General features: G+C 39.6%; 1 protein-coding gene across 1 annotated transcript in view; it reads left to right on the top strand.

The window, feature by feature from the left end:
* cspg4 (chondroitin sulfate proteoglycan 4) overlaps positions 1-27,130 on the top strand; it is a 254,553-nt gene that overhangs the window by 148,923 nt on the left and 78,500 nt on the right. The window contains exons 2-5 of the mRNA XM_034175982.1: positions 7,768-7,931; positions 9,862-13,428; positions 20,568-20,756; positions 20,896-21,174. Of these exons, the coding sequence (XP_034031873.1) occupies positions 7,768-7,931; positions 9,862-13,428; positions 20,568-20,756; positions 20,896-21,174 (4,199 nt within the window). The remainder of the gene's footprint in view (positions 1-7,767; positions 7,932-9,861; positions 13,429-20,567; positions 20,757-20,895; positions 21,175-27,130) is intronic.

Below are 27,130 nucleotides of genomic sequence, written 5' to 3'. Positions count from 1 at the left end.
AGGTACAGATAGTCAGCAGGCCAGGCGTCGTCAAAAAGGCAGGCTCAGGTCTTTAACACAAGCAGACAAAGTACGTGGGCAGCAGCAAGACGAGGTCACAAAACAGAGCTGGGTCAGTACACGGCAAAACAAGGCAGAGCTATGAAAAGGCTGGTACGAGGACTGTGAAAATCAACGAACTGGCGGGGCTTGAGTGAAGGCAGAGAGTTTAAATAACCAAAGTGGAAATGAGGAAAGTGAGAACAGGTGTGTTGGAAGAACCAGGAAGAGGGCGTGGCAAACAGAAGAAACAGAAAAGTTCAGGTGGGCGTGACTTAGTGCAAAAATACTGAACAGCAAAAACCAAAAGGTAATTCTGATGAAGAAAAAACAGAAATAACAAAATACAGAGACAAGTGCAATGAGACAAAGATGAAAGAAAACAGAAGACTAAGTGATAAACTGAAAACAAAACCAATGAAAACATGAACATGGCAGGAATGCAAATACAGATGTACAGAACAAGAAAGCAAAGATCAATGAAAAAGTCATAACAAAAAGCACATCAAGGGCAGGACCATGACAGTACCGTACTTAAAAACCACAACAAGGTCTGGTGTCCAAAACTTCAGCTGAATTTCAATCAAATATCGTCCTGACTTGTAGCAAATATGTCCCCATACATACTGTGTGAGTGCTGCTTGAATGCCACGTGACACTCTCACGAATGTCTAACGTCACTTGTGGCTAGTGCAAGTGCTCAGATAGGATTATTTTGATATTATCCCGCTATTATGCGAACAGAGGTTGTGTTTATTTCTCCGACTGTATCCAGTAGGGAACAGCCCTGTAAATAATAATGAAACAAAATACCATTTTTAATGAAATCATAATGAATAAATAATGAATAAAAATAACAAAGCCTTCCGTGGGAAAAAATGAACAGTAAGAAAAATTGTGAGCATGGCACTCACTCGCTTGAAGAATAGTTTTCTGCAGGATGAAGTATGTAATGACCAGCAGTCCAGGTCATCAAAGAGCTCCTAGCTGCCACCATCACACATGGACTGCGCATGATCGCCAGCCGCAGGATGAAATACCTTATGTCCAGCGGGAAGAGCCCCTGGCTGTATGTCACCATCACGCATGGATACTGCATGACTGCCAGCCGCAGGATGAAATATGTATTGTCCAGCTTGAAGAGCTCCTGGCTGCACGCCACTGCTGCTATATATTATCCGGGAAAACTAGATGAGGGATGTTCTAGATGCTCGAAGACCCTCTGTGATTTGTGTGTTGGACCCATTTTACCACAGTTATGGCCCTTGATTAAAAAAATCTACTCGCCATCGGTGTCATGAGAGAATGCCTGCATTCTGAAATGAAATGCTCTCACATTTTTAGGAGGAATTTCATAAAACGTAGTACAAGTCATTGTTATATTATCATACAGTTTGACTTGGGCCCATTTTACCACAGTTATTGCCCCGATTAACAAATCTAGAACATCAGTTTCATGAGTAGGTGCCTGCATTCTGAAATTAACTCCTCTCACACTTTTAGGAGGAATTTTTTTAAAATTTCAGTTTATTTTCATTTATGGATCGGGAGGTCTGGGCGGCTTTGCTTGAGCTGCTGCCCCCTCGACCCGACCCCGGATGAATCGGAAGAAAATGGATGGATGGATGGATATATAGCACCAACATTTTGTCTCAGTGGATGTTTTCTGGAAAATCTATTATGACAGTAGGGATAATAATGTATAAGAATTGTGAATGTTTTTGAATTTATGACAGTACGCTGAATTAAAAAAAAAAAGTGGAGCTAACTGGGGGAGAGTGTTCATAATCTGAGAAAAAGGATGAAGTCATAAATTTACCAGAAAACAGCCAGAAGAGGTCTCTTTTCAAGATGCTGTCTCAAAACGCAATTTTTCCTAAACGATTGCTAAATAAGGAACTCTGATCATTCACGCACATGCTTTCCTGTATCTGAAATAAATTTGACCAATGTTGTGAAATTCAGGGAAATGAAAGTGATATGATGTCATACTGACTCACAAGATATTCCTGATGAGCCACATTTAATAATTATAACTTAGTAATATTGTTTGTTTTTGTATAAATATGGGAAGTTCCAGCATTTCCAGTTTGTTGGCCAGTAATCTGACATCATGATGAAATGTTTTGTGCAGATTTTTTTTTCTATTGTATTAACATTAGTTATCTTTGCTTCCTCACTCTGTGCCTCCTAAATCAGTTTCTGGGTTAACAGTCATCTTTGAACACCCCAGTAGTTTGACTAGTTCTAGAGTATTCAAATTCAAACAACTTTATTGATCCCTAATGGGCAATTCATCAGCACAATCACACAACTACACGCAGCGTGTGTCAGAAACAGCACTCCAGATTAAAACAACAAAGGTCAGTAAGCGCATGAGTAATTAAAAAATAAATAGACAATAATAAGAACAGTAAGAACAATTGTAACATGATTGATGATGATTAAAGAAATGTCATTTAAAATGATTGCTGTCTGTGTTCAGCAGCTTGACAGCAGAAGGAACAAAAGATTTGGCGTATCTGTTCGTTCTTCCCAACAGTAAATAATAAAGACGGCCTGAAGGCATCACCGTGAACTGACCGGACAGCACATGATCAAGTTGGCTGAGAATACACTTAACTTTCTTCTTCACCAGATTCTCCCAAAACAAATGCAAGTCTCTTTGCTTTTTGGAGCCAATTTTTTTCATTGTCAAACAAAATTTCACTATTAAACTAGAGTTTAATAGTGAAATTGTGTTTGATTAATAATAAAAGATGGCGGTTTGTGTGCAATTTTTTTTTCAAAGCACTTTATTGGTTTAACGTTATCAAAGATACTTTTTCATTTAGTGGATGAGCACTTACAAAGCTAACTTTTCAGACTAACGGTGCTCATAACTGTATGACCCTACGACAAGCAGTGTCACTTGATAGGCGTGTCCAGCTCTTGGTTACTTAGCTTTAATGTGCCCAATGTTTAACGACAGATTATAAAATATGGAAGAACCCAACACTGGTGCTATGAGTTTTTCCTCTATGCTTGGCTGCTTAAGTTTGCTTGATTGTTTCAGTCTTTCACAGTGATGTTCCTGTATCACTAGTTAGCACGCTAACATCTCCATAAGATTCTTGTAAAACACTTCAGAGATGTTATCTGGTTACAAAAACAAGGTTTTTAGATTGAGAAGTTCTTATATCTTGCTAACTTTTAATAAAACATGGCACTGATTTATTTAATTTAACCAGGTTAGTGACATTGAGGTCAAGACCTCTTTTGCAAGGGAGACCTGAACAACCCGCATGTCTTTTAAATGTGGGAGGAAACCCATGCAAACATGGGGGGAGAACATGCAAACTCCACACAGAAAGGCCACAGATGGGAATCAAATCCATGACCTTTTTGCTGTGAGGCAACTGTGCTAACCACTAAGCCACCATGTTACTGAAATTTATACAGAAATACAGTTGCTTCAAAGTGTTTTCTGCCATCTTGGACATTTTGTTTGAGTGAGCAACCAGTTGATGTCACATTTGCTTTTTGCTCAGATTGGTGGTTGTTGCGTCACATGACATCTGTCGGTATTTGTATAAAATTGGATTCTCGTCTATTTTGGCCCCGCCTAGCTGGCAACATAGGGACCAATGTCTTGTGTCGCTGCGAAACAAACACTATGACTGAAAATGAATGGCTGGTCATCAAAACACTTTTTTTATTGCTGTTGTTTTTCCGCACAATTAGAAATCAGCTGGACAAAAACTCCCACTGCGGGCTGTTTGTTTTGTTTTAAACCTGTGTGCTATTGTATGATCTTGTCTTTGCAGATCTAATGGTTTGAATAAAGTACATGATAGGAGCATTTGTCAGTCACCATATTGAAAACGTGCCTTTATTTCTGCGCGACTCTTATTCTACGCACAGCTTTACACAGCTTAGCTGTGGAACTAATGAATTCAGGTCCACTGCAGAGAGAAGAGCTTTTGTCTGTATCATTAGAAAATGTGCTCCTTTTTCCTGAAGGCAACAGCAGAAAGCTGAATTAGAACCAGAAAATCTCCAGGCGGAATTGTCTTGGCATTGCTCTCTTCTTCAGCTGTTTATCCCCATGCTCAGCGAACAACCCGACAAAAGCCCAGGTTTAAGAGCCATGGAGCTCATTGCGATTTTCTTTGTTAATGCAATTGCCTGTAAGAAAAGATTCAGTTTGCCCATTTTTTTTTTTTTTTTTCAATTTCAGCCAGAAGGGTTAGGCAATTAGCGCCAGTCTTTCATTAGGAAAACCTGAGCCTCACCAGAGATTCTGGGAACTGCTACCCAATGGCCTCTTGCGCAGATGCTAACATCTACTGTTAAAAAGGAATGTTTCTAAAATGAACGATGTGCGACTTTGATCATTTCCTTTAATTTACTCAAACCCATTATCCCTTTATGATCTCATTGCTTTTGTTCTGTTTGATCGTTTGCAAGTCATTTTGCACGCTAGCGTTCACACAACCACAACATGTCACAAGCAATTTTCTTTATTTCTCTTTATTTCCGAGAGCCGCTAACGTGTCGTTTTCCTGTAGCTGCAGGAGAGCAGCGCCGCGCGGCAGCATATAATCAAAAGTCACTCTGTGTTTGGCTGCCCGCCGAGATCATTCATCAGTGACTTTGTTCATGACAGAGCACATGGCGAAACAAAAGAAAACACTTCTTAGTCAAATCACACTCTCGCAGGTGCAACAATACAGCGACAGCTCTGCTCCTGTCCTCGCCGACATCAGAAAGTTTTCTGTTGTTCCTGTTTGCAGGATTTTCTGTGGATCTGGGATGGGAAGATTAATTTGCAGGATGAGAAAGCAAAGGATGAGCGTCGCTTTCAGCGTGAGAAGTTGGCAGCGCGCCGCTATGTAGACAACACAAACACAAGGCGTCCTTTAAAGGCACGCGTTTGCACAAACACTTGCGCTCACGCAGACAACTTCAAACACAGATACTTCAGCCATTTATAGACATAAAATGTGAATGCTTTTCAGATTTTTTTTTTCTTCATGTGACATTCTGGAGCTTACTGTTGATGCTGAGAGACTATTGAGGCCAACCTGAACTCACAGGAATCTTTCAGCTTTGACACAGCAATGTCCATGTTTGTCTCTTACTATGCACCTCTGATTTTCAGTGTCATGATCATCACCCCAAAGAAAACCAGTGGGCCACTAATGGAAAGCCCTTTGGCTAAGATGGAGGAAGAACCACAAACCCTTGGAAAACGGGGTCTTGGAGGTGGTCCAGTTTAATTTCAGAGTCTGTGCATGCAGTAATAATTGACTTCCTCAGCGGTTTGCATTTTGCAACGCCTGCTGGAAGCAGAGTCTGAGGCAGGTGGCTGAATTTGCATATCACTGGAAACGAGACAGCTCAAGCCTGAGAAATCCCACACCCCAAGACTCTCTAAGCCCGGAAAACCTCCACAGGAGTAATGAGTGATGTCTCAGAGAGAGAATCCCTTTTAGGCTAGAAGAGCTTCACTTCAGATGGGAGCAGCTGCAGGACACCTGATAATACAGAAATCAGTCCTGAGCCCATTGCACAGTAATGTGACAGTCAGACAAATGCTGATCTAATTGGTTTCTGCCACTTTAAACTTCATTCAACTGCCGGTCAGCTGTCATAAGGATCCGTGCACGCTGGCTAGACACTGTCAATTAATGTGTGCACAGGATGGCGTATGTACGCTAAACAGTTGCTGGTTGTTGTGGTTATATATTGAGTCCAGGTGCATGCTTCATGTTACAGTGCATCTGGAAAGTATTCACAGCACTTCACTTTTTTGCACATTTTGTGAAGTTGCAGCATTATTCCAAAATAGAGTAAATTCCATTTTTTTTTCTGCTCAAAATTCTCCTCACAACACCCCATAATGAAAACATGAAAAAAAAAATTTTTTTCAAATTTTTGTGAGTTTATTTAAAAAAAAAAAACAAAGAAAACTCATGTACATAAGTGTTCACACACTTTGCTCAATTCTTTGTTGATGCACCTTTGGCAACAATTACAGCCTCAGGTTTTCTTGAATATGATGCCACAAGCTTGGTGCACCTATCTTTGTGCAGTTTTGCCCATTCCTCTTTACAGCACCTCACAAGCTCCATCAGGTTGAATGGGGAGCGTCGGTGCACAGCCATTTTCAGATCCCTCCAGAGATTTTCAATTAGATTCAGATCTGGACTCTGGCTGGGCCACTCAGGGACATTCACAGGGTTGTCCTGAAGCCACTCCTTTGATATCTTGGCTGTGTACTTTAGGTTATTGACTTGCTGAAAGTTGAACTGTCACCCCAGTCTGAGGTCAAGAGCGCTCTGGAACAGCTTTTAGGTTACAGGGCTGTTTAGTGGATTGCTGCAGAGATGGTTGTCTTTCTAGAAGGTTCTCCTCTCTCCACAGAAGAATGCTGGAGCTCTGACAGAATGACCATCGAGTTCTTGTCCAACTACCTAAATAAGCCCCTTCTCTCCCATTCACTCAGTTAAGACAAGTGGCCAGCTCTAGCAAGAGTCCTGGTGGATCTGAACTTCTTCCATTTACAGATGATGGAGGCCACTGTGCTCATTGGACCCTCGAGAGCAGCAGAAATGTTTCTGTACTGTTCGGCTGATCTGTGCCTTGAGACAATCCTATCTTAGAGGTCTACAGACAATTCTTTTGACTTCATGTTTGGTTTGTGCTCTGACATGCACTGTCAACTGTGGGACCTGATATGTAGACAGATGTGTGCCTTTACAAATCATGTCCAGTCAACTGAATTTACCCCAGGTGGACTCTGCAGAAACATCTCAAGGATGATCAGTGGAAACAGGATGCACCTGAAAATTTTGAGCTTCATGGCAAAGGCAGTGAATACCTATGTACATGTGATTTCTTAGTTTTTATTATTATTATTATTTTTAATAAATTTGCAACTTTGGGATATTGTGTGTAGAATGTTGACCACAAGTGTCCTTACACAACTCTTCTGATAATTCTTTTCACTCCTCTGACAGTTTATGGTGAAATAATGTTCTTTCCACTTATGTTTTATGACCCAAACAGTGCTCACCGGAACATTCAGAAGTTCAGAAATCCTTCTGTAACCACTGTTATCAATATGTTTTACAACAATAAAGTTGCAAAGATGCTGCTGGGATGGGCTTCAGCGCGCATGCCCCCCCCCCCCCACCCCACTCCCATGACCCTTAATTGAAGTAAGTGGTTGAAGATGAGTGAGTGAGGTTGCAAAGCTCTTGAGAGACCTCTTTGCTTTTATTCATCATGATCTGTTTCTTTTGTGACACCTTGGTAATGAGACACCTTGTTGTAGCCATTAGTTGAGACTCAAACACCTGATATTAATTTGGACTGGCAAGGGACAGGAATGCTTTCTAATTACTGACAGATTTCAGCTGGTGTCTTGGCTTTCCATGCCTTTTTTCACCTCCTTTTCTTCTGATGTTCAATACTTTTTCCCTGTGTCATTTGGCATTATTACGCATAACTCAATTTATTGACATTTATGGTTTGATTTTTGTATGTGTTGATTACTTGGGTTGTTATTGACATCTGGTGAAAATTTAATGTCAGTAGCACCTCTAGAAATATATTTACTGAGAAAAATGGTGATATGGGACCTTATTTTACCTTCTGTATTTCTTTGATTTATATTATAAAACTATTCATCTTTACAGACTGTTTGCTACATATCCTGACCCCTTTTCTAATTCTTCACAGCATCTTACTTTGGGGACAGCTTCTGCAAAATACAAGCTATCCAAGATGTCTCCACCTTTCACCTGTCGCTACAATTCAAGACAAGCCGGCGTAGCGGGCTGCTTCTCTTGGCTGCAGGAATGGAAGATTACCTCTTCCTTGAGCTCCAAAATGGGAAACTACAAGTGAGAAACTGCAGAATTTTTATGTTCCACCACAGTATGCATGACATAATGTTGTGTGTGTGTGGGGGGGGACTGTCAAAAGGTTTCACATAGTCCACAATGTTGATGATAAAATAATATTTGATTTTTAATTTTTGTTTTCTTCAATAAAGGGTCAATAAAAAAATCTAATTTAAAAAAAAAGACAAAATCTGATTTGATTTTCTTGTTATTATTTCATGGGAGGAACCATTAAATTATAAAATTACAAATTAAATTTTCAAAAAGTCATACTGGTTACAAGATGTACTTCTGGCTACAATTAGTCAATAATTAAATAATGGCAAAAAACATGATGAAAACTAACTTTATTTTGTTGCAACTTACACAAGAATTCATAAAATGTTTTCTTTTTTAAATCGCAGACTAGAAGCTTTTGTAACCAAAGAAAATTAGGTGAAGATTGTACATACTTATAGTTTATTTATAAATAGTACAGCTTGCCATCTTGACACATTTTGCAAAAGTCTTAGGCAGGCTTTTCCCTCTCTTGGTTTGTCAGATACTTTGATGACGAAAAAAGAAGCCATGGGACAAACACAACCAAAAATGTAAATCCAAGACTTCTCTGTCTTGGATTAACTGTCCATTTGAAATCAGAATGAGGATCAGCACCTCCAAATCTGATACCATCTCCCTCTATCAGAAAGGGTGGATTGTCCCATCTGGGACAGTTATTACCTCAAGTGGAGGGGTTCAAGCATCTTGGGGTCTTGTGAGTGGGAGTAAGTTGAAGCATGAGATCAGTGGACTGATTGGGGCTGCGTCTGATGGTTTGCAGACACTGTACAGCGCCAACATTGTAAAGAAAGAGCTCAGCAAGTAGGTGAGACCTGTGATTTACCAGTTGATTTATGCTCCCATCCTCACCTATGATCATGAACTTTGTGCAGTGACAGAAAGAACAATGGATACAAGAAGCAGAAATGAGTTTCCTCCATTGGGTATCTGGACACTCCAGGACAGTTTGCCAAGTTCAAATATCCAGGAGGGACTTGGAGTAGAGCTGCTGAGGAGCCAGTTGAGGTGATTCAGGCATCTGGTGAGGATGGCCCCTGGTTGTCTCAATTGGGAAGGCCTTGCAGGCACTGGAAGGATGCCCCAGAGAAGCCCCAGGATATGCTGGAGTGACTATATTTCCTAGCTGTCTTGGGAATGCCTTGGGATCCCCCAGGAAGAGTTGGAGGACTTGACTGTGGATAGGGAAGTGCAGGATGAGCAACTTGGTCTATTTCCACCAAGACCCACATAAGCAGTAGAAAATTAATTAATTAATTAATTATATCATGCTGTAGAGATTGCATTTTTCTGTGAGTTTAAAGGGCAACCTTTTTTTAAAAAAAATTTTATGTGAAGAATTTTTTTTTATTTTGATGTTCTTACAAAATTCAAATATGTAAAAGGTAAAGGATAAACAAATGTTTTGCCAGCATTGTATCTGAGGAATCTTTTGAGGGTTGGGGTATATCACCTGGGTCATAAAATTAAAATAAACTTCAGCAAATTAACTCTGTGTAATTGGTGAGGGAGATGGTCCTGAAATGAGAGACTCCGGCTTCCTCCCACTTTCAAAGACACGTAGGTTAGGTGAACTGGTTACTCTGAATTGACTGTAGGTGTGAATGAGTATGTCTGTCTACATGTGTCCCTGAGATAGACTGTACCCCGCCTCACACCCTATGACTGCTAGGAGAGGGTCCAGCCCCCCCGTGACCCTCAATTGGAGTAAGTGGGTATAGAAAATGAATGAATGATAGAATTTGCTGTATACAGTATTTATACAAGAAATATATAACAAAGATATCCCTTAAAGTTCAGTTTGAAAAATCCAAAATGCATTGCAAAATACAGTATGAATTTTCTCAAAAATAATGTCTTTGTTCTCCCACAGGCACGGATGAACATGGGTGCAGGAGAAATTACACTCACCTCATCTTTCGGAGTCCAACTAAACAACCTTCTGGAACACAAAATGTCACTCACACTGCAAGATGCTAAACTCACCATGACAATTGATGAGCTTTTCTCAACCTACATCCCTGTGGTCAACGTTGATGAAGACCTAAACATTGACCTAGGCATTTGGCTCGGAGGAACAGGGGACCTAGAGGTCTCCTACCTCAACACAGCCATTCCCCCATTTCGTGGCTGCATATCTGAGGTCAAATTTGAGTCCCATCAATTTGACATTCTCAAATCTGCATTTAAAGACTGCCATGACACGAAGGAGTCCTGCAGCAGTGAGTTTGAAGCAGGAGATGGGGAGGCAACTAGCTTCAGCACTCCTGATTCTTTTGTGTCTTTTCCCACCTGGAGTGGGGCCAGTGGTGCCCCAAGAACCCTGGAATTTCTAATGAAAACCACCATAGAGGATGCATTACTTGTTTTCCATCCTGGCCGGGACTCACACTTTGTTGCTATCGGTGTTGTAAAAGGCCATATCAAAGGAGTGCTGGACCTTGGTGCTGGTATGGAAGTAATGGAGAATACACAGGTGCAGCTGGATGATGATCAGTGGCACAGAGTTAAGGTGGCAGTCAATCAGAATTCTTTCAATATTAATGTTGATAGTCAGTCTGCCTCACTTTCTCTTGACACATCACAGAAATTAGACTTGGTGGGAAACCTTTATTTAGGAGGCATCCAAGGGAAAATGAAGGATGTGTTTCGTGACAGTGGGTTCTTAGATCGCATGGAGGAGGAAATGACAGCTGAATCCTTCATTGGATGCTTAGGGGAAATCAAAGTAAACCAGAAGGATCGAAGCCTCCAGGATGCATTGGTGACAAAAGATGTCCATGTTAAATGTGAAGGGGAGGACTACGACTACTCAACTTACTATGACGTGGAGGCAACTACAACTAGTGCACCTGTTCGCATTCGATATGGTGATGTGGACTTCAGTAAGCAGCATTGCTACCCATCAGAAGACACTCCTGATATGTTCAAAAATGTAACAAAACTTCTTAATGTTACCCCGTTGCTTGTTCCTGAAGGTGGGGAAAGCATAATTGACATAAGTAATCTCAGCCCTACCTTTGATCTCAGAGCAGCAGGAATCCATCAATCTCAGATTGTTTTTAGTCTTGAGAATGAGCCCTGGTATGGCACGATCGATGTGGACACTAACACAAGACACACACAGAAGTTCACCCTCCTTGATGTTGTCAATAAGAAAATTAAGTATTTGCACGATGGAAATGAGAGGTATGCAGACCAAACCCAGTTAGAGGTAGCTGTTCACAGCAATGTCTACCTCCCAGAATGCCTAAAAACATCACAAGAGTACATCCTCCCAGTTGAAATCATTCCTGTCAATAACATACCAGAACTAGGTGGAGGAGAAATTCCCATAACACAGAATGGTAGATCTCGATTAAGTCCCGGTCTTGTCAAAATTGTGGATTCTGATCCAGGATGTGATGAATTAGTCGTAACGCTAGTGTCAGAATTTCCTGAGGAAGTCGGTTACTTTGAAACGGCTGAGCAACCAGGAAGGAGCATCACTGAGTTCACTTGCAGGCAGCTGAAAGAAGGAACCATCTATTTTGTACACAGAGGGAGTATCGCCGATGAGATTACCTTGAAAGTATCAGACAGACACTCGGTGACTCAGTTGAAAACTTTTAAATTGTCTATGACACAGCCTCACATGACTATCATGACTAACACAGGCCTTGTCCTAGCTCAGGGAAGTAATGCTTCCATTAACATCCATAATCTGGCTGTCGTTGCTCAACCTCCTAATGGAGATATTGTATATAATGTCACACAACCACTGATATTTGGAGAGCTACATATTGTGACCAGTGATGGTATGTCTAAGCAAGTTACTAGTTTTCACCAATCTCATCTGGAACAAGACCATCTTAAATACTTCAGCACAGACTCGAGTGAAATGGAAGATATTGCTGTTGAGCAGGTCCAGTTTGACGCCCACTTGGGACAGTTCTCCCTTTGGAATAACACCTTTGTCGTGAAGATCATCCCTGCACAAGTGAAAATGGCTACACTGTTCCCACTGGAGATGCAAGGGGATGAAGAGAAAACAATCGGACGTACAGAGCTGCAGGCTGAAGTTCAAGGGAGAAACCCAGACCCACAAAGTATAAAATACATCATCATTAAGCCTCCATCACTGGGCACTCTCCAGTTGGTAGACAGAGAGTTAACTGAGGGTGATGCTTTCACAGAGAAGGACATTTTGGACAGTCGTCTTAGCTACAGGCTTCGGATACAAAAAGCTGTAGATAGTCTCGACCACTTCCAGTTCAGAGTCTATGCTGAAGATGAGTACTCTCCTCTGTACACCTTCCCAATTAACATCCTGGCTACTGTCCATGCTGACCCTGTTTTGACCAATGAGATGTTAATTGTCTTGCAAGGCAGTGAGCACACCCTCAACAAAAACTATCTTTGGATAGAGTCACCAAGTTCTACAGATTTTGTATACCGCGTCACACAAGAGCCAAAGTATGGACGCCTAATAAGGGACTCCCCACCCGGACAGCTGAGATTTGAGGGGGCAATCAGAGTATTCAGCAATGAAGACCTTCAACTCGACAGGCTTATATACAAGCATGATGGATCCAAGACAAGCAGCGATGAGTTCCATTTCTCAGCATATGATCAAGGAGCAAGTTCACATGCACCAGATAACAATCAAGAATCAGTGAGTGGAGTTTTCAGAATATCTATAGAAACCAAGAATGAACATCCTCCTGTGCGAGTTACGGATAAAATCTTCAATGTGGTCCGCCATGGTCAGCGTTTGCTGACAACTGATGTCGTTCAATATAAGGATGATGACTCAGGTTTCAACGACACCCAAATTGTTTTTTCTCGTGAAGGAATCCTCTCAGGCAACATTGTCTCAACATCAAACCCATCTCAGCCCCTTTTCCGTTTCACCCAAGCAGACTTGCGAGATAAAAAAATTCTCTTCGTTCACCATGGAGCAGATCGGGAACAATTCTCACTCCAGGTGTCTGATGGCTTCCATAAAACCACCACACTGCTTCAGATCCAGGCAGGTGACCCATTCTTGCGAGTGGTGAACAACACCATTGTCGTCATGGACCATGGAAGCACAAAGACCATTGACACAACGCTACTGAGCACTGACTCCAACTTGGATATCAGAGATGACGGTGAAATCAAGTTCCATGTGACTTCTCCACCAACTGAAGGCAGGATTATTGTAAGTGGGATTGAGGCCACAGCGTTCACGGAGGAAGACCTTAAAAAAGGTGTTGTGTCATATGAGCACAATGTTAAGAGTCTGAAGCCCAAGGACTCCTTCAACTTCATCGTCCAAGCAAAAGAATATTCTGAAGAGGGCACATTCAAGATTAAATTATTCAAGCAAGGTTACCTCTCTAAGCCTGAAGTGTTAACCAACAGGGTCACCATTGCCTATGAAGGAGAGCATACCATCATCAACCACTATTATTTGAAGGTAACATTTTTAAAAGTATTTTATAGCTACAGCTGCAAAGCTATAATTTTAATTATTTTTCTTTGGTGTCATCTAATTAGTGCAGCACATATTTGTTTGCATTAGGAAGAATGCATTAAAAATTTATAGAAATTGGTACTCAATACAATGTGACAGAACTTAATGCCTTTCAAAGTTTGTTTTTGCTTTAGGGAACAACATCTTTCACATGATGCATTCCAGCATACAGGCAGTATTTGTTTTGGAAACTTTTCTCTATTCCTAATTATAACCACATGAAAGCATGGCTAAATATGACTGTTAAGTTTCTGCTTTTAATTTACTTTACATACTAAATTACACTTGATTGAGTGCGTTAAAACAGTGCACTAAGTATCCCCTATGGAGTTTCCCAAAGCCCAGTGTAATTTCTAACATGAGTGTGACTGTACTTCAGTTAGCAAGCAATTAATGGAGTTTAAATTGTGGGTGCAGTCATAACACGTTACATATTTTGATTTGTAAAACAATATTGACCTCAGAGTGCAGAAGGTATTTCTTACAATTCAACATGTAGCTTTAACTTTTAAACACAGACTATTGATTTAGTGACTGTAATCTTATCCTACAAATACTGGCATTAAATAGAAGGGGAGCTTGTAAAATATTATTATTATACCACACAATGAATTATCCAAACGATTCTCTTACTTAATCCACAGTCATTTTGCATTGAGTTCAATTTCTGTCAACCGTGGCACATGAATTTGTGTTACTGGCCAATAGCAAGCTTTGTTAATACTGCTGACCTTAGAAGTAATGGAAGTGTTGTGTTGTGGAGTCAGCAATTATACTAGGTTTAGAAAATAGTTAACCATGGTTTGTACACCATGGTTTCATGGTGTACAAACATCACACTGCTATTTTTACATTGCCTTGTTGTTACAGAAACACAATTATATAGTTTTTAACTATTCTATTTTATATATCGGCTGAGTGAATCCTTGTCTTTTGATTGGTGCTTTGTTTGTCACATGACATGGATTATTCATCCCATTTGTGTTGCACTGCATTTAGAGCGCAGTTTGGTTCCATTTAGAGTGCAAATTTGGTTCATACGTTTGGTACCATTGCACTCTGCACATGCACACAATTCATACACACACACACACAAAACAAATCCACTGCGCTGTAAGCCGTCTGACATGACTTTTATCACTGCACTGAGGAAATACACAGTCTTATTTATTTTTATTTTTTGGTAGTACACACTTGCTGTGAGTGTGCGCACGGTCACACAAGCCGGGCAGCGCTTAGCTTTAAAACAAACATGGCAGAGTTAGTTTTGCTGACGGACGACGATTTGATGCACAGCATGGCGGACTTCATCGTCAGAATTATTTTTGGACTCTTATTTAAAATTCATGTTGGATTGTTGATGTCAAAGCAGCAGTGACGCACCAAAGCTGGATTATTTTCTGACCTGATTTTTTTTCGCTGCCCTGAGGAGGTACCAAAATGTAAGTCGTTGTTTGTAAATGTTGTTTGTAAATCAATATAAAATGACAAGGATCTGTTTTAGCGTTATATAAAACAAATAATGAATGTTCAACGGTATGTTCCGTACCATTGAACTCATAAACATTCATTATTTGTATGTTATTATATGGCTGCCATGCTATGTGCTCTTTGATTGGCTGATTTCGGGTCTGATATTTTCCCATATCAGACCGGTTACCATGACAGTCGGTCCAGAATGCATATCAGATTTGTTTCAAATCAGAAAGCTAAAAACAAAATTAGAAAAACCAGGTCTGACATAAACATACTCCATAAATATCAAAACAGCAGCGGAAAAAACACACAGATTGAAAGCTTACCAGCTAATGACCAGACCATCTGTCAGCAAGTTCTGTTAGCAAGTTCTTCATGGAGGTGAAGTGAACAGGTCTGACTACGAGCCCAGAAACTGTATGTTCACATGTTTATATATAATAGCCATATAATAAACAAATTATTAACCTCGCGCTCAGTTAATAATCCTTTAGTGTAACTGTAAGAGAAGACTGGAAAGTACAAAACATTGGCTTCAGATAATTAGCTCAGTGTGTTTGCTATTGACTTACGTTTCCAACTAGACTAGCCCAGTTAGCTTGGCTATAGAGGGTTTTCATGTGATGTATCGGTCACGAGAATTGGCGCCCCGCGGCCATTATGGATTTTGATGCGGTGGTTATGAATTTCGCCGCCACTCCTTTTCATGGCCAAATCTTCTGTCACAGTGGAATGTGCCAAAAAAGTGCTGATGTCCACCTCTTCCGCAATTTCTCAGATAGCCACACGACGGTCCCGCATCACCACAGCGTTCACTTTGGAAATGATCTGGCCATTTCAGCATGTTAATGGCCGACCAGAGCGTGGCTCTCTCTCCACCGTTGTGCGGACGTCTTTAAACCGGTTGTACCGCTCCTTAATCTGTGTGATGCCCATAGGATCGCCACCGAAAGCCGTCTGAATAATCCGAATGGTTTCCACCTGGCTGTCGCCCAGTTTCTAGCAAAATTTGATGCAGTCGCGCTGCTCCAGTCGTTCCGCCATTTCCTTGCAAAGAAAAAACGATGAGAGACTCCACCCATCCTCACGCAAAGGCTGCTTACAAGCAAATGACGCAATCGACAGGCGTGAAAAAATTCACGCATGCACACGAAGGTTCAAGGTTGGCTCATGCAAGCACACGTGATTCAAATCCATCAGGTTTTTGCAAAAAATAAAAAGGTCGGATACTTTTCTAACAGACCTCATATATTAACTTCAGTGTAGTGATCAATATTATTTCAGTTATCTTCCAATCATACCAGGAAAAACAGCAGTGGTTAAGAGACAGCAGCGTAACCCAGATTTGTGTGCAATCACCTTGCTATCACGTTGCAACCATGAATCCCGGACATGGGCAAGTTGAAGACGGCGACTAGGTCACCTACAGTCACCTACAATCACTTACACTGTCACATTGAGATAAAACTGCCAAGAGATGAAGTCAACTTCAAATCAAATCAATTTTATTTATATAGCGCCAAATCACAACAAACAGTTGCCCCAAGGCGCTTTATATTGTAAGGCAAAGCCATACAATAATTACGGAAAAACCCCAACGGTCAAAACAACCCCCTGTGAGCAAGCACTTGGCAACAGTGGGAAGGAAAAACTCCCTTTTAACAGGAAGAAACCTCCAGCAGAACCAGGCTCAGGGAGGGGCAGTCTTCTGCTGGGACTGGTTGGGGCTGAGGCAGAGAACCAGGAAAAAGACATGCTGTGGAAGAGAGCAGAGATCAATCACTAATGATTAAATGCAGAGTGGTGCATACAGAGCAAAAAGAGAAAGAAACACTCAGTGCATCATGGGAACCCCCCCCCCCCCCCCCCCCAGCAGTCTACGTCTATAGCAGCATAACTAAGGGATGGTTCAGGGTCACCTGATCCAGCCCTAACTATAAGCTTTAGCAAAAAGGAAAGTTTTAAGCCTAATCTTAAAAGTAGAGAGGGTGTCTGTCTCCCTGTTCCGATCTTGGGAGCTGGTTCCACAGGAGAGGAGCCTGAAAGCTGAAGGCTCTGCCTCCCATTCTACTCTTACAAACCCTAGGAACTACAAGTAAGCCTGCAGTCTGAGAGCGAAGCGCTCTATTGGGGTGATATGGTACTATGAGGTCCCTAAGATAAGATGGGACCTGATTATTCAAAACCTTATAAGTAAGAAGAAGAATTTTAAATTCTATTCTAGAATTAACAGGAAGCCAATGAAGAGAGGCCAATGTGGGTGAAATATGCTCTCTCCTTCTAGTCCCTGTCAGTACTCTAGCTGCAGCATTTTGAATTAACTGAAGGCTTTTCAGGAAACTTTTAGGACAACCTGATAATAATGAATTACAATAGTCCAGCCTAGACGAAATAAATGCATGAATTAGTTTTTCAGCATCACTCTGAGACAAGACCTTTCTAATTTTAGAGATATTGCGCAAATGCAAAAAAGCAGTCCTACATATTTGTTTAATATGCGCATTGAATGACATATCCTGATCATAAATGACTCCAAAATTTCTCACAGTATTACTAGAGGTCAGGGTGATGGCATCCAGAGTAAGGATCTGGTTAGACACCATGTTTCTAAGATTTGTGGGGCCAAGTACAATAACTTCAGTTTTATCTGAGTTTAAAAGCAGGAAATTAGAGGTCATCCATGTCTTTATGTCAGTAAGACAATCCTGTAGTTTAGCTAATTGGTGTTTCCTCTGGCTTCATCGATAGATAAAGCTGGGTATCATCTGCGTAACAATGAAAATTTAAGCAATGCTGTCTAATAATACTGCCTAAGGGAAGCATGTATAAAGTGAATAAAATTGGTCCTAGCACAGAACCTTGTGGAACTCCATAATTAACCTTAGTCTGTGAAGAAGATTCCCCATTTACATGAACAAATTGTAATCTATTAGATAAATATGATTCAAACCACCACAGTGCAGTGCCTTTAATACCTATGGCATGCTCTAATCTCTGTAATAAAATTTTATGGTCAACAGTATCAAAAGCAGAACTGAAGTCTAACAGAACAAGCACAGAGATGACTCCACTGTCTGAGGCCATAAGAAGATCATTTGTAACCTTCACTAATGCTGTTTCTGTACTATGATGAATTCTAAACCCTGACTGAAACTCTTCAAATACTCGTAGACCATTCCTCTGCAGATGATCAGTTAGCTGTTTTACAACTACCCTTTCAAGAATTTTTGAGAGAAAAGGAAGGTTGGAGATTGGCCTCCCCCAGACCTCCAACTGGGTGCTACAGCCCTGACTTATATATATATACAGTGTTGCCACAGTTACTTTGAAAAAGTAATCCAATTACTGATTACTGATTACTCCTTGAAAAAGTAACTTAGTTACTTTACTGATTACTCAATTGTAAAAGTAACTAAGTTAGATTACTAGTTACTTTTTTAGTTACTTTTCCCAGCTGCCGACAACAACCCTCTGCCACCTCAACATGACAATGATACCTGTTTTGCCAAACTTACTTTATAGTCACCCTTTCTTGACTTCAATGAAAATAAATACTTGTTTTATAAAAAGTAAAATAAAGACCTCTTTCTTGACCTCATATTTAACTGTTGACAGCACTGTAACAGTAAAACTTGCAATTTCGAACCTACATTGTTTATAAATGTAACTATTAAATTCATTCTAGCATTTTTCTAACATTTAAATTCTCTCTAAATATTTTACTTGTCGAAATTAATATTATTTTAAGTAGTATTAGTAGTTGTAGTAAAAAAAGGCTTCAAAACTGGACCTTTAATCTAGGGGTGTTGTGAGGGGGGCACATCCCTCCCCCACGCCCCCATTCCATCTGGATTCACCCCTGCTTTGGCGTTTGAGCACAAAGAATGGATAACATTTATTTATGCAGAAAACAGGACCAGATTTACAGGTAAGAAAGTTTTATTGTGTTTTCACATCATGTGGTCCTCAGAAAGAGAGTTTAGGTGCATTTGAGTGGAAAATAGTGTTAGTTGTTGACGCGTCGCGGAGGATCAGCTGTTTTAACGTGCAGATACAGAGCGGCTCAGCTCAGCTCTAAATAAAGGAGGAAAAAAAGTATAAAAATGTCTTTGTAAAGCTCAGTGCAGGTGGGCTGATCACCGTGCTTTAAGAGGTGAGGACGAGTCGAGCAGCTGCAAAAAACCGTGGATGAAAAGCTCACAGCTCGCTTAAAGTGGGCAGTTCAGTCGAACCCCGACCTCCTGCCCACAGACCAAGTTTAATGCTGCTATCGACCCACAATGAAAAATAATAGTAACGCACAGTGACATGGAGAAGTAACTTTAATCTGATTACTGATTTGGAAAGATTAACACGTTAGATTACTCGTTACTAAAAAAAGTGGTCAGATTAGAGTAAGTAACGCGTTACCGGCATCACTGTATATATATATATATATATATATATATATATATATATATATATATATATATATATATATATATATATATATATATATATATGGGGGGAGGTCTGGGGGGCCTCCCCCAGAAGATTTTTAAATATTACATGCAATTTGGTGCAATCTGGTGCAAATAATCACCTAAATTAGAGCTATTTCTCAGTTCCATTGTCTTGCTCATTTCAGTCATAAAAAGCATATTTTCCCATATTGGCAAGATGACAAAACTATAATTCACAGTCTGTCATATGTATTACAATACGGTGTTATTACTATTTGATAAGAGCACATATTTGCATTGGACTGTTACTGTTCTCTTTGATTTGTGTGAAATATCTTGAATAACGTCAACTGCCAACAAATTCCATCAAACATGATATAATACGATCAAAGACTTACCGGGAGTGTTAGGTTTTCCATATACATGATGGCTAAAAAAAAAGTCAGATCGCCGTTTTCGTCCTTTGGATTTTTTTTCCTGATGAACTTTAAATTGTCTCCCTGCAGCAGAACAATTTTTCCACCCATTTTCTTTGTAGTTTCAACATGACACAGAGCTCATTTTAAAATCTGTAACAGTGCCTTTCATTTGCTGCTGTGAGGTCGAGTGGCGGCACATTACATTTATCCTTCAGTCTCCAATCAGGACGGGAAAATGCAAGACTCGATACCCACTGTGGCGTCTTATCAGAAACATTTCCAAACAATTTTACGAATACAAACATCTTTAAGTCAGCCCACAGACTAAATCTGACGCCAGCCAGCAAAACAAAAATAACATGTAAATGTTTACCACGGAAGTAAAAACCCAGATTTCTGGGAATTCCTTGAAAACTTCCATCACTGTCAATACTTATGTATATATGATTTCTTAGTTGTTGGTTTTTTGTTTTTTTTTTTAATAAATTTGCTAAAAATCTCAAAAAAAATGTTTTCATACTGTCATTATGGGGTGTTGTGTGTACAATTGTGAGGACAAACATGAATTTCATCCATTTTCGAATAAGGCTGTAACATTAAAAAATGCGGGAAATGTGCAGCGCTGTGAATACTTTCTGGATGCACCGTATGTAATCCAAGGTTCTTCTTAGTCCAGCTAATTTTCTGCCTTGTTATTTTTCAAACAGACCTGAAATATAATACATCATACACTCTTGCCTTTTAGGTGGACCAAGCTGATATTCTGCCTTCAGAAATGGTGTTCACCATTAAAGAGCCTCCTCGTCTCGGGCATGTGGTGAAACTGACCAACATTTCAGACAGTACAGCCACGCCTATCCTTGACTACATCCACTCTTTCACTCAGGATGATGTTAATGAGAATCGGATTCTCTATGTGTCCACATCCACCCAGGTTTGTACCCTTTCATTTAATTCTGTTGTAAAAATAAACTTGTTGCCACATTTCTGTGTGTCAAAGCCACTGATGACTGTCTGGTGCAACCTGTACTTTTAGTCCATTGATAAGTCATTTCAATTTTCATTTCATTTAGGGCAGTGATGCCTTCACAGTGGATGTCACCAATGGTTTTTATACAGTGGAGGACCTCCACATCTCTGTCAACATTGTGCCTCGGCTCATTCCCATCCAGACCCTTAACTTTACTGTGAAGGAAGGCTTCAACAGGGCGATTACGTCAGACATTGTCAACATCTCGCATCCCTTTTACAGTTCAGCAAACATCGACTTTGTTGTGGAAAATCCACCACAGCATGGAGACCTCCGCCACTTTGCTGGAGAAGAGGACCTTGGCTACTTTACATGGGAAGAGGTAGGTACTGCAGTGAAATAACAAATGTAGAAATTATTTACTCAATGATTAGATGCAATATCATTGAAGAGATTCCATATAGGAATCAAGTACCACTTGTAGAATAGAGGTTGGACAAAGGAGTCAACAAGTTGATGTGTTTGTCCCACAAGCATAATTCCCCTGCAGAAAGCCAAGATTAGGACTTCCCTGAATGTCATTAAATGCACCAGCCACTTGGTACAACTATAATATTCCTGTATTCCATCTGTTTTGTTTGTTTGTTTGTTTGTTTGTTTCTTCCCTTAGCAACATTTTCTGCATACTCAATCAGAAAGGTGTCCGATGAGACGCCATAGTGGATATAAAGTCTTACATTTTCACGTCTTCCTATGAAAAATAAATGCAACACACAATCCCATTTATTAAGGGCCGCTGATCAAACAGGCAGCAGCCAATGAGCGATGTCATTACAGATTTTACAGTGAAGACGGTGGCATTCTGAAAACAACCACGTCATGTTGAAACTACAAAGAAAATCATGGTTGGAAACATTGTTATGCAGCAGCGAGACTATTTAAAGTGTGACAGCTCCATCAAGAATAAATTCCAGTGGGCCTGGTTAAAGGAGAAGGACCATAATGGTGACTTTTTTAGCCAACACTAATCCATGTGATGGACAATATTTATCATAGGCCCATCAGCTTGCCAATGGGAAAATATGGCAAAAAAAAATATGGAAATAAATATGGCAAGAAAATGGGACTGAGAAATATCTGTCATTTAACTTATGAATTGCACCAGATTACACCAAATATATATTATCATATACCTATAAATGATACACCAATATGATTGGATAAAACACTAAAGAATAAATAGCAATACACCCTTTTTGCAGACAGGTAATATTTTTCATACCACCCGAGTAATCAGCCAATCCGGACAGCAGAGCGGCGCCACGATGAAGAGGCGCGGTCAGAGGAACTATGAAATACTGGTGTGTCACTATTAATAATTTCTTACGTGTCCAACCTCGTAGGTTGATTGTTAAAATTAAATTTGTTCGTTCTAAAAGCCATCATTTGAACTTTGAGTGTTTACACAGGAGAGAAAATGTTAATGTTAATGAGAAAAGTGTATAAAGTGTGTAGTGAGGGGTTTTACAGCCTTAAAACATCTATAATAATTGTAAAAAAAAATAACACTGACTACTTAGCGGATTTCGCCTATCGCGGGTTATTTTTAGAACATAACTCCTGCGATAAATGAGGGACCACTGTATATGATAAAATCATTATCAAGTTGTTCACCAATGAATATGGCTTCTTACACCCTTCAGAAAACCATGCAACATTTATCATTTATAGGTATATGATAAAATCATTATCAAGTTGTTTTACCAATGAATATGGCTTCTTACACCCTTCAGAAAAAAATACATTTATCATGTATAGGTATATGATAAAATCGTTATCAAGTTGTTTTACCAATGAATATGGCTTTATACACCCTTCAGAAAAAAATACAACATTTATCATTTATAGGTATATGATAAAATCATTATCAAGTTGTTCACCAATGAATATGGCTTTATACACCCTTCAGAAAAAAATACAACATTTATCATTTATAGGTATATGATAAAATCATTATCAAGTTGTTCACCAATGAATATGGCTTTTTACACCCTTCAGAAAAAAATACAACATTTATCATTTATAGGTATATGATAAAATCATTATCAAGTTGTTCACCAATGAATATGGCTTTATACACCCTTCAGAAAAAAAATACAACATTTATCATTTATAGGTATATGATAAAATCATTATCAAGTTGTTCACCAATGAATATGGCTTTATACACCCTTCAGAAAAAAATACAACATTTATCATTTATAGGTATATGATAAAATCATTATCAAGTTGTTCACCAATGAATATGGCTTTTTACACCCTTCAGAAAAAATACAACATTTATCATTTATAGGTATATGATAAAATCATTATCAAGTTGTTCACCAATGAATATGGCTTTATACACCCTTCAGAAAAAAATACAACATTTATCATTTATAGGTATATGATAAAATCATTATCAAGTTGTTCACCAATGAATATGGCTTTATACACCCTTCAGAAAAAAATACAACATTTATCATTTATAGGTATATGATAAAATCATTATCAAGTTGTTCACCAATGAATATGGCTTTTTACACCCTTCAGAAAAAAATACAACATTTATCATTTATAGGTATATGATAAAATCATTATCAAGTTGTTCACCAATGAATATGGCTTTTTACACCCTTCAGAAAACCATACACCCTGAGGCCGAAGCCGAAGGGTGTATGGTTTTCTGAAGGGTGTATAAAGCCATATTCATTGGTGAACAACTTGATAACTGATAATACTGAAAGTTTTCTGGAGGAGGCCCCTCAGATCCTGCTTTAGGCACTGCAGCGAGGTCAGGAACAAAATTTTGTGTTTTGGGTTGTTTTTTTTTAAGTTTTTTTCAGGAGCCATTCACATTACCAATCAATTAAGCATGTAATGGATGTAATGGCGCATGAGTGCTGTTTGGCCTCAGTAAATCCTACACGGGGCCACTGCTAAGGTTTTGGAGGCCCTAAGCATAACTGGTCAGGGAGGCCCCCCCACCCCCATACAATAGAACCCCCGCCCCTGTAAAACACTTCATTATATTATGTTATCTAGTATCCGGTGTATTCCATAACGATAGGAAAACTACATGAAACCATTATATTATATTAAATTATGGACACATAGAAAAATACCGAAATATTAAAATGCTCAATACTACATATCAAGCAAAACAGTGGTGGCATTGTGAAACCATACACAACCACAACAAATGCTAAAGTTTACCAGTAGGTGTCACCCTTTCCTTACCCTAAGGGGAAATGGAGCACTCTACAGTACCCCCACCAACTAAACTGCGTTTCTTTTCCAGCACTGCACGCAAGCATGCATGTCTATTTTAAGCAATGGATACGTAATTTACATACATATGCCTTAAATAAAAGTTCTGAAATTATTCTCACTATTCTTGGTATATTTATCAGCCTGTCAAATTTATAGTTGCTATCTGATCATGTTGTCAGGCAGAATAGATTTGGACCTAAGTAGTGCACTGACGGCTAACAGACTTTGTTGACTTATAAGGCACTCAAAATCTTCAAACTACATTGCCCAACTATTTGCAAACGTGCCACGTGCCTTGTAATATCCAGATTAGTTTAGCATTTAAAGCTACTTCAAATCAGCAAAGCCAACGCCACCTAGCACCACTGAACATTAAGTAATCAAAACAATTTAAACCTTTAACATGTACTTACCAGCAAGGGATGCACGGGCATCATCTTTTTGTTTCTTTTTCCTCCGTTTTTCAGCTCCAGACTCCTGCTGTCGCTTCATTGTTTAATTGTGGCATAGTGGCAACTTGTCGTCTCGTGTCAGAATTGAATGTGGGCTAGCATTACTTCAGTTAGGCGCAGGGTTGCCAGATTGGGTGTTTTCCTATCCAATTGGTTTGTTTAGGTTAAAAATATGGCACTGGTCCTGGATGAGTTTTTTGTATAGAATTGCCACACACATTTTAAAAATCAGTTCAAATTGTGCAGGATTTAGTGCCTCCTTGCATTTTTGAGCATTTATTGGACTGGAAATTGTCACATCTGGCAACCCTGGTTAGGCGACACAGCGAACAGAGAAAGACGCAAACAGGGCTGTACCATTTCAGGGAATCGGAGCGGGAGTGGATGGGGGCTTTATATTAGGCAAAAAAAACTGTTAATTTGCCCCAATTAAGTAATGGGGTAGGGGCCTACACAATGTTTAAAGACAGAAACGATGGGCCTATTCATAAATAATTCATATTGATTTTGAAATGTAATAATGTAATAATTTCAACACATTTTTCAGTCAAATGGAGGCCCTGCAAACTAGTGCAACATGGTTGGTGCCCCACGCAGGCTGCGTAGTCTGCTTATGCCGAACGGCGGCACTGATCCTACACTGGCCCTACGGCCCATTGGTGCCAGTGCTTATCCCCAGTGCTCGGGTCGTTACTCAAAAACATGTGTACATTACACAATACTCGCTACTTTTAAAAAATGTAAAGCCTAACTTTACTTAATTACTATCTGTGGAAAGTAACTCATTACATTACTCTTTGCATTGCTTGTTACATTTGAATTACTCAGAAACAAACATTAAACCCGTGTGCACTGTACACATACAACAAATTCCTTTTGTTTTAGGGAAGTGTCTCTTTTTCCATTTTTCTGTCTGTCTGTCTCTCTCTCTCTGTGTGTGTCTCTGAATCTGTCAATCTCTCTCTTTGTCTCTCTATTTTTGCAGTTTCACAATATTTAAGGGATCTGTGGTTGTTAAACCACCGTTAAAGCCTACGGAGCATTTTAGATAGCACATGCACAGAGACACATTTATTTCTGACAATTGTTCAAGTAAGGTACTTCCAAAAAGTCATTAACAACTCATTAAAAGTCATTAACAACTGTAAAACTCCTCACTCAGGGGGAGGAGTAACAGGAAGACAAGCGTCAGGAATGAGAGGAACAGTAGTAGCCAGTAAACCAGTGTTGATCGGTGTTTGGTATTTATGTTGTGTATTTACTGTATGTTATTAAATTCTATCTAATCTAATCTAATCTTAACAATTTACTTGTGCAGACACATTAAATAACAATAGAAATGCGTTAAATTGCCACATTATGGACAAATGTAATGTGATTGTATTATAACATATTCAAGGGCGCAATTTAGAACTAGAAATTGGGGGGGGGGGGGGGGGGGGGGCAAAGTGCGAGGCCCACAGGGCCAAAGCCCATAAGCCGGGGGTTTCTAGATAAGCTCAGATGCATTCTGAGCATCCAGAACAGTAATTTTAATGTTTTGAGAAGACCATAAAGTGGACACCATTTGACGTATGCAATTTGAAACTGTGGATATAAGTACTTTATTCTGAGAATAGCCAGCATTGATTTTATTAACATCCTGGTGTAAATAAGGTATCACCACATGTGTAGAACTCAAAAGAATGATAGGTTGAGTTTTCATTAAAAAAAAAAAACAACTGCAGTGTGGTAAAATGTCTTCCTAAATATGAAAGAACAGGCTCTTAATAATTATTAACTATCGCATACTGTATTTTTTTTCTCAAGATTTGTTTTTGCATAAGTTTGAAAAAACAACAGATCATAAGTTTAGGATAAATTACTTATCATGAATTTAATTTTCGAAGTGGCACTAATGACAACACTCATACTGAACATAATTTTGCTTGCATAGACTGATTTTGGAGATCAAGCAATAATTGCAGATGGGCTTTCCGAGGTCCCAGATAGCTTTTCTGATTTCCTTTTCTAACTTTCAGAATTTAGTAACTTAGCATATGGTCCATTGATACTTATGTGTAGACACTAGTCCCTAGAGGCAACTATTTTTGGTTTCAAATCTGGGCAAATGCAGTCCCAGAAAATTCCGAATGTGACAAACAAGAAACAGGTGTTGTAAACAAGTCAATGCTGCTAAAAATACAAACTTGCAGAAACAAAGATACTATTCTGACATGCTTTTGCACATAAAACTGACATGGTTTGCACATAAGACTGGCATAGCATGTTTCAAGTACACACATATATGTCAGGAGGTGGGGGAGCATACCATATTCTGTCCCCCCCCTTGAAAAGGTGGGGGGGGACATGTCCCCCCTATCCCCCACCAAATTGCGCCCATGAACATATTACACCCAACACTGCTTATTGCCTAACACAGTTAAATTAAGCAGAGAGACTGAAACTCCCCCTGGACTGGAAACCAGTCCACCGCAGGTTACTGTCCCATTCAAAGCTGTTATAAGGAGTGACCAGGCTAACCAACCTGCTCACTACTGGCAATGTCCCATGATGTCCATAATACTGCTTTCC

The sequence above is a fragment of the Thalassophryne amazonica genome, chromosome 8, assembly GCF_902500255.1.
Source record: "Thalassophryne amazonica chromosome 8, fThaAma1.1, whole genome shotgun sequence".
NCBI classification, from domain to species: domain Eukaryota; kingdom Metazoa; phylum Chordata; class Actinopteri; order Batrachoidiformes; family Batrachoididae; genus Thalassophryne; species Thalassophryne amazonica.
This window is presented reverse-complemented; position numbering and strand designations above follow the sequence as displayed.